The sequence below is a fragment of the Pleurodeles waltl genome, chromosome 12 (genome assembly GCF_031143425.1).
Source record: "Pleurodeles waltl isolate 20211129_DDA chromosome 12, aPleWal1.hap1.20221129, whole genome shotgun sequence".
Taxonomy (NCBI): Eukaryota; Metazoa; Chordata; class Amphibia; order Caudata; family Salamandridae; genus Pleurodeles; species Pleurodeles waltl.
The window spans coordinates 698965160-698976793 of record NC_090451.1 but is presented as its reverse complement, the minus strand read 5'-3'; the positions used below and the strand labels follow the sequence as shown (position 1 = coordinate 698976793).

The 11634-nt window shown below is 43.2% G+C and overlaps 1 protein-coding gene across 1 annotated transcript in view; it reads right to left on the bottom strand.

The window, feature by feature from the left end:
- Positions 1-1431: 1431 nt before the first annotated feature.
- Positions 1432-11634, bottom strand: part of ACTL6B (actin like 6B) — a 111023-nt gene continuing 100820 nt past the window's right edge. The window contains exon 14 of the mRNA XM_069215623.1: positions 1432-4236. Coding sequence (XP_069071724.1) covers positions 4156-4236 — 81 coding nt within the window. The 3' untranslated portion in view covers positions 1432-4155. The remainder of the gene's footprint in view (positions 4237-11634) is intronic.

Below are 11634 nucleotides of genomic sequence, written 5' to 3'. Positions count from 1 at the left end.
GCACTTCTATATTTCTATTTAAAGCACTGTTGGGAGGTGTAGATAGTCTCTTATTTATTTCAAAAACCTCTTAGCAGTCTAGAAGCTAAATGGATTATTTTTCCAAGGGACCAAAAGGCTCCCTAAATCCTCGAATTGCTTACCCACTGAGCTGTCAAGGCAGTAGGGGCTGGACCCTTAGACAAACCATCTCTAAGAAATTCTAAAATGAGAAAAGTGTCACAAGATGTGGGATTTAAACCACACTGTTGTTTGCACCATCTATCAAAATGTAACCAGTGCTTACCAGAGCAGGCTAAAGCAGATGGACGACAAGACTGCTGAACGTCTAAGGCAACCTTACGAGGACAGCCTTTCCCTTCAAACTCCATGCCATGAGGCACAACCCAGAGGGGAGATAACAGGAAACTGAACCGGTGATGGGTTAAGGCGGGATGAAGAGGTCGGGGCTATTGCAAGCTCGAGAAGGGAGGGAGGCCGAGGTTGGTGACGCCAGGAAGAGACATCCAGCATCACTGGACCGGCTTCCTCACAAATCTTCCCCTGCATATTGTGGGGGAAAGGAAAAGGAGAAATAGTATAGTTGACCCTCCTTATCCCTAGCCAGGCAGAAGGCACTGCCCCACCAAGCTTACTGAGACCACGGGCCTGATTTACAACTGTGACAGATATCCCGTCCCCCAAAATCTAAATCCCAAAGGACATAATGGCATTTAGGTTATGGTGGACGGGACATCCGTCACCATTGTGACAGAGTAACCCATCCGACCAATATCTAAATCAGAACCAAGTCTGCATTGGAGAAAAAAAAAAGTACACTTACCCAATTACAAGGGTTCTATTAGGAGGAAATACTTCTTTGAAAGAAAAATGTGTTCTTCCTGTCTGTGGTGCTGAAAGATATCAAGGGGAGGTGGGCCCAGCCTTCATAATGAAAAGGCAAGAGAGACATTCTGGAGTACAAGTGTTTCTTCCCTCTGTGGTACCTGGATGATATGTATTGGGAGGCTTGAAAACACCAAGTATTGAAGGACTAGTGCGAGGAAAACTTAAGAAATGTGCACGCAGAGGTGCGAGTGGTAAAACAGCACTTTCCTTGGCAGATTCCCTTTATGGGTCTCCTCTGCACCAGACTGAGTGTCCCTAAGTCGCACACTGCAAGCCTTCAACAATCTCTTCCCTTTATAACTGGAAGGTGCAAAGAATCACGTTTAGTATTCGTGTAAGAAACAGATGGTTGAATGAATAGCTTTTTTTCAAGAATTATGTTATTGAATGTAGTAACATGCTTTATGAAAGTGATACAAGTTGCTCTGGTGCATTTGTACTCACTTTTCCTCTTGTATGTTTTTTTCAATGCAGAGTAATTGATTAGAGCATTCAAGCCAGAAACACGAGAGTTACTGGCAGACAAATACATGAACTCTAATTATAAGTGGACAATTTTTAATGAAAACATTGACTTAAATGTAAACATCTTTTTTATGGGTTCGCTTACAGCTACAAACCTATTTAAGTTTGGTGCACCTGAATTATTTATTTTCTGCCTTTTGTAGGGCGCCTACATGTTGCCTCATGCATACTTCAGGGTGCTTCAAGAACCCGGCACTGTGGTTTAGGAAGAGGAGCCAACAGGGCATCCCTGCCTACAAAAAGATTTGCAAACCCAGCGTAAATACAAACTATCTGCGTTGATGTTTGCTGATTTTGCCTGCGTCTTTACACACCAAATGGCAGTGTGCATGTGACCTGCAAGCCTGTCTGGATTAAAAAAACATCCAGGATGATTGCCGTCGTTTTGCAAGCCCTAGTGAAGACTTTTTTCACATGGTGTGGACTTGACCCCATATAGCCACCTACTGGCGGGCGGTGGTAAAAGAGATCTCAGGAGTTATACAGGTGGAGGTTGAGGTTGCTCCGCTACCTATTTTACTGAGAGTTCTTGAAGGGGTGGACTCCAGCAGAGCGAACCGGTCATTTGTGGAGACGGCCTGCTTGGTGGCCAAGAGAGACATTGCAGCGAATTGGAAGATGGAGACTGTCCCCGCGATGGCGAAGTGGCGCCAAGGGGTTTGGTTTACGAAGCAAGGGGCTGTCCAGCCAAATATAAAAGAGTGTGGGGAGATAAATGGGGACTGATGAGGACTGTGCAATGGGAATTGCTTCATTAAAGGGAGGATATGCGCCATTTCTTTGATTATCACGATGGTTCCTGAATGTATACCAGTATACCAGTATGATATGCTTTGGATCTGTGCAGTTCGTTCTCCTAATTGTACTAGTGACCTGTTGGGTTTTACGCTGTTCTATATAAAACTAAGAAAAATGGTTTATATAAATAAAAAAAAACACATATCATGCTTTACTCATGTATCCAACTTAGAACTAGGCACTCTTTAGTAGGGGCAGGCAAAAAAATAACCAAAAAGCAAATCAGTTTAATACTGCATTTTTCTTTGCAATTTCATTATTAATACGTGATATGCAAAAAGCATTCAAATTTAAAATGAAAGGAGTAACTTAGTAGCCTTGGAACTGAAGCAGACTTCTTTTTGGATGGCTGTGCACGTGTGATCGGGCAAAGTGCTGTCATTCACAGTGCAGGACAACCAATGGATGCAGTGGTCTGCCACACGCTGCATGCTGGCTGCTTATAGGAGCAGATGTGAATGACTTCTGAACAGACTAATGGATGTAGTGGGCTGCCCCATGCTATATGCTGATAGGAGCAGAAGCAAAATATGGTTGACTTCCAATGCTTAATTTGTTAATAAAAACGTTCCAGTGGCCAAAGCTCTCCTCTAAAAAACCCTGTTGCTGCAATTAAATGTGCAAACACAGAATACTAAGGCAGCATAATCCTGAAGCCATCTCGGACCTCTTCAATTCATTACAGCCACTCCCTGCCCCTTCAGCCCGCTCTTGCAGCTTTCTGCTGTCTCCTTTTGAGACTCTTTTCCGTTTTTCTGTTCCTCAGTCTTTTCCATATATGTCTTTTGCTCGCAGTAAATGCTTGAGGCAGAAAAATAAGTACGAGCCCTCAAAACTAAGTGCTGGTGCCCCGCACCGGAAACCACTGGCTCAAATTAAGAACTAATGACTTCTGAGCAGACCAGTGGGTGCAGAGGGCCGACTAAACCCTACTGTATGTATGTGGATATGTATGTATTGTAATAAGATTTTTTATTTAAACAGAAGGATAGAAGCACCCTGTTCATTTGAGAGATGTAAGCTGTTCACAACAATCTGGTTTGACTGTCAGAAATCTGACTGCGCCCCATTTCAACCAATCAGAATATAGGTAGGTGCTAGGCGCATTTTGATTGGCAGCTAGTAGCCAATTGGAAAAGCCCTATGTGAAGTTCAGAGCTCTCCATGTGCCTTGCGCAGGGCTGTACTTCCGCAGAGGTCTGCTGCAAAATTACCACCTGCAGGTTGCATTCATGCTATGATTTTCTCCTGAGCATTTCAACTCAGCATACACTTTAAGAAAAAAATCATCTGAATGCTAAGCAAGTTGAGACAAAGGAGGCAGAAAACTAATTTAGGAGCAGATTTCCAGAATAGCAAAGGTGTTAAGGTCGAGTTTTTTTTTTTTTTTGTGTGCAAAATGATAGATTATGGGAGTCCACCGAAGTCACCCAAGCATAAACATAATTTTTCATCAATATTCAACAGTCTTTCCATTTCATTTAAGCAATTCCACTGAAACACACAAAAAAGAAATACATGGCTAGGAACAAACACATTATCCAGGAACCCTTCCAGGGCACGTGCACACGCAAGGCTGTTGCATGGCCCCTGTAGTTTCAACCACCAATGTAAGGTACAGCAAAGGGCTTTGGCACAAAAGGTTCAATACAAATCGCCAATAGGGCACGGAATGTCATCATCTAAAAAAATTGAAAGTGACCATCAGCAGCCAAGTCTTCTCCGGACAGGCTGCTATTCTCAAGCAAGAGTAAGAGAAAAAACTAGGGGACGGAAAGCCCAGGCACATGTAGACACGCACAGTGACACTCAACCGGCGTGCACAGAGTTGCGCACGCAGACACCCACACATTGACAGATGATTGCATTGGAAGCGCGTAGCCGTGGACTGTGGATATGGAGGAAGGAAGCAAGGCGTCTCTTCTCTGGTGGACCACTGGGGTGTCAGGGACACTTCCTTTCGACGCACTGTTTGCCCCCTTCTTCGTACTCCTGCTTGGAGACCCACATCTGTTGGAAGGTGCCCTGAAATAATCAAGAAACAGACATGTCATTCCAGGGGCATGTAGTCTGGAGAAAGTAGACGTGACCCGAGAAGGTAGGTGGTCTAAAGACAGACTGAAAAGGTGTCTGCCCAATGTGCAGAAAGATAGACTGTGGTGGAGTCTTCATGAAGGTTAAGAGTCTGCAGATACATGGAAGTCAGACCCAGGCTGTAGCTATGGCTTTATAATCTGGAAAGTCTACACAAACAGACTGTGGAAGTGTCGCCATAAGGTGGACTGCCTACACAGAACTGTAATGCTCTTCCTCAGGCTGAGGATCCAGAGAGACAGTTTATGGTAGTGCCCTGCTTTGCGAAGAATGCCTACAGAGGCAGACTGCCAAAGGAAGTTACCCCCTGTAGTGGATGTCTACAGAGAGAAACTGAGGAAGGAAGCTACCCCTGTAGTGGAATGTCTACAGAGGCAGACTGTGTAAGGAAATAACCCCCTGTAGTGGAATGTCTACAGAGGCAGACTGTGTAAGGAAGTAACCCCCTGTAGTGGAATGTCTACAGAGGCAGACTGTGGAAGGAAGTAACCCCCTTGTAGTGGAATGTCTACAGAGACAGACTGTGGAAGGAAGTAACCCCCTGTAGTGGAATGTCTACAGAGGCAGACTGTGGAAGGAAGTACCCACTTGTAGTGGAATGTCTACAGAGACAGACTGTGGAAGGAAGTAACCCCCTGTAGTGGAATGTCTACAGAGACAGACTGTGGAAGGAAGTAACCCACTGTAGTGGAATGTCTGGAGACAGACTGTGGAAGGAAGTAACCCCTGTGGTGGAATGTCTACAGAGACAGACTGTGGAACTAACCCCTAAGGTGGAATGTCTAGAGACATGGCTTTCCTCTGGATTAGGATCTTTACAGACTGTCTATCGCAGTGCCCTACCTTGAAAGGAATGTGCACATACGGCAGGTACTAAGCAGGGTCCCAGTGATCGGCCTAAGGCCTGCAAAGACTGACACTATGGAAGGAGTATCATGTGGGCCCCAAGTCATTGGCCTTGGGGGTTGGGCTCAATTTCCTGTGTTGTTTGCCAACAACCCTCCAGTCACAATCTGGTCCTCTGGGGAGCAGTAGGAGGCTCCATTTTGGGTGACCGCATCGACTGATCTCGGGTATGTTTGAGGTCCCATAAGGCATAGTGGCTAAGATTCTCACCTTCGACCACGACTTCTGGGCTCTAATCCTGGCTTGGATTTGTGCCCAAAGAACTGTGTGAGTCTGCACGATTCTGAGAAATCCATTGTGCCATAAATGTTATATTGTACATATGTGTTAATATACAAACTAAAAATCAACACTCTGCTCTCCAATACTGCCCTGGTACAAGTCACCACAGCCTCCCTCCCATCACCTTCTGGTTCACAATCTTCAGTCCCAACTACACATTCCAAACTGTTCTGTGTGCGGCACCTTTTATTGAAGATACCCAGCTACAATGAAAAGTGTGTCTGTAAAACAGCCAGTGCCCAGGCCTGTGCTATCTCAAATACAAAACACACATTACAACAAAGGGAAAGCCTGCAACTTTTGTCCCACTCTTGCCATACAAGGTGATGAGCAGTACAGCGTCAGCTCCAAACGAGTTGTGTACAGGTACCAGCTGTGAGGGTGCAAGGCTGGTGTTCACTTGTGGCAAACAGATTATCTGCAGACCCTGGTAAAGTGTACCTCAAGCCTACACTTCTCAAAAGTTTCTTGTAGAACTTCCTTTTGAGAGGTGCACTTGAGTTTGTACTCTCATTACCTGAAGTATTTAATGATGATACACAGAACATGATGGGATTTCAAGTCCAAAGTAGACTGTATTGTACAGACCACCCTTTCCTACTGATCAAGTGTTGTCCCTGCAATAAAGGGGCCGTCCAGTGTAGAGACAGACAGTTCTTTTTGCCTACTCCTGCATCTCTAACAACCACCAACAACGGGCCTTCTAGAATGCATCTCTGACTCAGGATTCTAGAATGTGTCTCTGAATCAGGATTCTAGAATTTCTCTCTGAATCAGTATTCTACAATGTGTCTCTGAATTGGTATTCTAAAATGTCCCTCTGAATCAGTATTCTAGAATGTCTCTCTGAATCAGGATTCTAGAATGTCTCTTTGAATCAGTATACTAGAATGTGTCTCTGAATCAGTATTGTGGAATGTCTCTCTGAATCAGGATTCTAGAATGTATCTCTGACTCAGGATTCTAGAATGTCTCTCTGAATCAGGATTCTAGAATCTGTCTCTGAATCAGTATTCTAGAATGTGTATCTGAATCAGTATTGTGGAATGTCTCTCAGAATCAGGATTCTAGAATGTGTCTCTGACTCAGGATTCCAGAATGTCTCTCTGAATCAGGATTCTAGAATATGTCTCTGAATCAGTATTCTAGAATGCCTCTCTGAATCAGGATTCTAGAATATGTCTCTGAATCGGTATTCTAGAATGTCTCTCTGAATCAGGATTCTAGAATGTCTCTCTGAATCAGTATTCTAGAATGTGTCTCTGAATCAGTATTGTGGAATGTCTCTCTCAATCAGGATTCTAGAATATGTCTCTGAATCAGGATTCTAGAATGTGTCTCTGAATCAGTATTGTGGAATGTCTCTCTGAATCAGGATTCTAGAATGTGTCTCTGACTCAGGATTCTAGAATGTCTCTCTGAATCAGTATTCTAGAATATGTCTCTTTAATCAGTATTCTAGAATGTGTATCTGAATCAGTATAGTGGAATGTCTCATTGAATCAGGATTCTAGAATGTGTCTCTGACTCAGGATTCCAGAATGTCTCTCTGAATCAGGATTCTAGAACATGTCTCTGAATCAGGATTCTAGAATTTCTCTCTGAATCAGTATTCTACAATGTGTCTCTGAATTGGTATTCTAAAATGTGTCTCTGAATCAGTATTCTAGAATGTCTCTCTGAATCAGGATTCTAGAATGTCTCTTTGAATCAGTATACTAGAATGTGTCTCTGAATCAGTATTGTGGAATGTCTCTCTGAATAAGGATTCTAGAATGTATCTCTGACTCAGGATTCTAGAATGTCTCTCTGAATCAGGATTCTAGAATCTGTCTCTGAATCAGTATTCTAGAATGTGTATCTGAATCAGTATTGTGGAATGTCTCTCAGAATCAGGATTCTAGAATGTGTCTCTGACTCAGGATTCCAGAATGTCTCTCTGAATCAGGATTCTAGAATATGTCTCTGAATCAGTATTCTAGAATGCCTCTCTGAATCAGGATTCTAGAATATGTCTCTGAATCGGTATTCTAGAATGTCTCTCTGAATCAGGATTCTAGAATGTCTCTCTGAATCAGTATTCTAGAATGTGTCTCTGAATCAGTATTGTGGAATGTCTCTCTCAATCAGGATTCTAGAATATGTCTCTGAATCAGGATTCTAGAATGTGTCTCTGAATCAGTATTGTGGAATGTCTCTCTGAATCAGGATTCTAGAATGTGTCTCTGACTCAGGATTCTAGAATGTCTCTCTGAATCAGTATTCTAGAATATGTCTCTTTAATCAGTATTCTAGAATGTGTATCTGAATCAGTATAGTGGAATGTCTCATTGAATCAGGATTCTAGAATGTGTCTCTGACTCAGGATTCCAGAATGTCTCTCTGAATCAGGATTCTAGAACATGTCTCTGACTCAGTATTCTAGAATGTCTCTCTGAATCAGGATTCTAGAATATGTCTCTGAATCGGTATTCTAGAATGTCTCTCTGAATAAGGATTCTAGAATGTCTCTCTGAATCAGTATTCTAGAATGTGTCTCGGAATCAGAATTGTGGAATGTCTCTCTCAATCAGGATTCTAGAATGTGTCTCTGACTCAGGATTCTAGAATGTGTCTCTGAATCAGTATTGTGGAATGTCCCTCTCTCAATCAGGATTCTAGAATGTGTCTCTGACTCAGGATTCTAGAATATGTCTCCGAATCAGGATTCTAGAATGTGTCTCTGAATCAGTATTGTGGAATGTCTCTCTGAATCAGGATTCTAGAATGTGTCTCTGACTCAGGATTCTAGAATGTGTCTCTGACTCAGGATTCTAGAATGTCTCTCTGAATCAGGATTCTAGAATGTCTCTGAAAATCAGGATTCTAGAATGTGTCTCTGAATCGGATTTAAGAATGTATCTCTGAATCAGGATTTAAGAATGTATCTCTGATCAGGATTCTAGGATGTTCCTTTGGTTGATGACGTAAGCTGGTGTTTAAGATCTTTTCAGACATCATTTACTGGATGGCCTCTTTAAGAAAAGACATTGTGGTCTTGGCCACAACTCAAGTTCTCAAAGCATTATGAATCTTTTAACAGAGAGGTCTGGGTTATGTCAGAGCACATGTGTGACGCACAATTAGAGGGTACAGCATTGCTAAGTACTAAACAAGGCACCTGGAACATATTTCCAAACACAGAACATGTAACTGACGACGGAAGCTTAGCTAAATGCTCTGCATCATCTGATGGGAAATGTAAAAGCTGTTTTGGCTGCAGCTGATCCTTTCTCTATAAAACTGGTAGAGGCATTAAGGCACTTAGGGCCATATGTACGAACACTTTTTCCCATAGACAAAGAATGGGTAAAAACCTTTGCTACATCTGGCCCTTAGCGGTTGCAGGATTAGGGACCTGCAGAACACCCGATGCGCACGGAGCAGCAGTGGCAAGTTATTGAGGCTACTAGGAGTGGGGACTCACTAGCTGCCGCTGGGGGGGTCATATGTCAATGGAGGAAAATAAGGGGCTTTAAATAAGGGCCTTATTCAGAGATTGGAGAAAAATATGGCAGAGTACTCTGTCCACCAAAATGACAGTTCGCCCATTCTACTGAGTCGGGTTAACCTTCATGTTTCCAATGGCGATGCCCCTGCGGACTCCAACATCAGACACCGTGCACCGGCAGCGGGATGCAGTTAGCGCCCTCGACATCGGTGCATCAGACCATTCACCCTACTTGAACAGAAAAAATGAAAATGACCCCCATACCTTGGGAGAAAACTCAAGATGTCTAGGTCATTTATTTTTAGTTTTTCAAAAACAAACTCCCACTTTGGGACAAAACATTGTACTGAGCAGCAGCCTGAGACATGTCAGCAGCTCACAAAGGGCCAGATATATCAAAGGGTTTTACCCATTCTGTGTCTATGGGAAAATGTGTTTGTACATATGGCCCCAAATTCTCAGTGCCTTCCAAGCAGCTGTCGTGATGATTGCTCCACTATAGACACAGAGATCTCCGCAGGGTCAGCAGAGATTTCTTATTATGGTGGGCGGTAATCGAGTTAGTGCGGTGGAGGGTAGACCTCTGCCACTGTAACCGTGAGGCAGCCCGCCCACCAAAGTAAAATGCTATATACACTCTTCTTGCCACTCTGCAAACAAGGCCTGCCATTAAAGGTGGGAATTGGACAGGGTAAGTGATAACCAGATTGTTTGGAAAAAACTACGCTAATTCCCGATTGTGAACACGGATGAATAATCCTCACAAATTTTTTCCCCTTTAAACTCGGTTGAAATTAGGATTTTTGCTCAGTCCTCAAATCCTAACAGAAGACAAATATAAGATCAGGTGGCGAATAACAAACACATATTTCTCTTGTTATTCTTTGGACAACTTTGTCTGGCCTTTGTTGATAATCTACATCTTCTGATTCATAGCTGCTTAGTTCGGTGCAGTACAGGGACCACGTACTTTGAAGTCAGCTCCCTCCAAGGCCGGACTGCCGTACCGGGCATCTGGTGTTTCTCCGGCAGGCTGGAAGGGTGGGGACTGAGGCGGGGGTGCTTTTGTAGCAGTGCAACAGTTTCAAACGCACTGCAGAGTTCCTTGTATATCCAACAGTTTTCAGGCAACAATAAAAGGGCCAAGATATTTCTGGTGATTAATGTACCCGCTGGAGAGAGATGGAGTTTTGTCTAGTGGCAGTTTTGACTTATCTAAGGTAGTGCTGAGGGTTAATATGACTGCAGCAGAGAACGTGTACCATGCCGATCACAGAACAGTATTTTATGTGCAATGCTCAGTGGGATACTGCACAGAGATCCCATTGTTACTGCGCAGTTCAAAATTTACCATAGTGATCTAGCACAGTGACCTATGAATTGCCATCAAAGAGCGGCATGCAAGCTGCCTGTTACTCTAGAAACGTATGGTTTTTTCCCCTGTCTTTGGTTACCCTAATTTTGCCAAAGAGGATTTGTTTGGGTAGAAACAAATTGTTATTAGTAAAGTCGACCCTAACCACTGAGTTACATTCAGAATCCTGAGTTTATGCTTCCTCAGACCAAGCACTCTTAAAAAATGCCACCAGTGTGGATGACGTGTGAATCCTACACCCTGTAGTCCCTTTCGTGTTATGTGACATTTTCTATTCACTGATTTACACATGTATGATTCATTGTCTCTGCAAGTGTCTCTGCATGTGTGTGGGATCTAAGGTGCGCCAACACCCTACGCTGGTAAGAGAGGCACTATAAAACAAATGAAGTATACATGAGAGAGAGGTATGGAGAGATGAGAGTGATAGTGAAACTAATACAATTGAATATATAATGAACAATGTGTTGTAGAATGCACTGTTTTTGTCATTTTTTCCCCCACATTTTCTTGGGAGGGAGAACCCAACAAGGCCCATTGTAGTGGTGAGGCTTATTCGATATGCACCCTATGGGGGCTGGTCTGACAAAATTTGCCAGGGCTTCTTTGGGTTCACAGTCTGGCCCTGAGCCTCCCTTTCTTCATGGGCTCACTCATGAGACGACCAACCTAGGTTAAGAGAACTGTCCCGCCATGCGGAGATACCCTGCAGTGAGTATGGTAAGTTGAAAGCGTAAACTCCCAAGAAACTTCCTTGTCTCCGGCAGCTCGCAGTGTCTTGTGATGAATGGTTATCTTATCATGGTCCCATGTGATGAAGACTCCCTGTCTCGTGCAGAAGGAAACCCGGTTGAATATTGTGGCTATATACTTATTGCTATTAAAATCCAATAATCAGTGACAACAATAATCTGAAATGTGAAGTGCTCTGTGTCTTTACTCAATGTAGATTACAATGTGCAGTCACATGAGGTAACCATGGCTATATATACCTCATGCAACAATTTTCTAGGTGAACTTCCTGGAGCCGGATCCAGACTTCAACTAGATTTCTTATGGTACTTATGGAAACCACATGTGGAAATATTTGTATTAAAACAGTTTAATATAATATTTTGTGAAAAACACTGTGAAACTTTTCTTTTTAAAATTATAAGGTGATAATCTTTTTGGTAGAGTTCCTGGCCTTAGGTAGGAGAGGTGTTCACGCCTCTCCCCCACCCACTGACACTTCCACTCAATTCTGTGGCTCCCCGTGCATTTGAGGGGGTATACT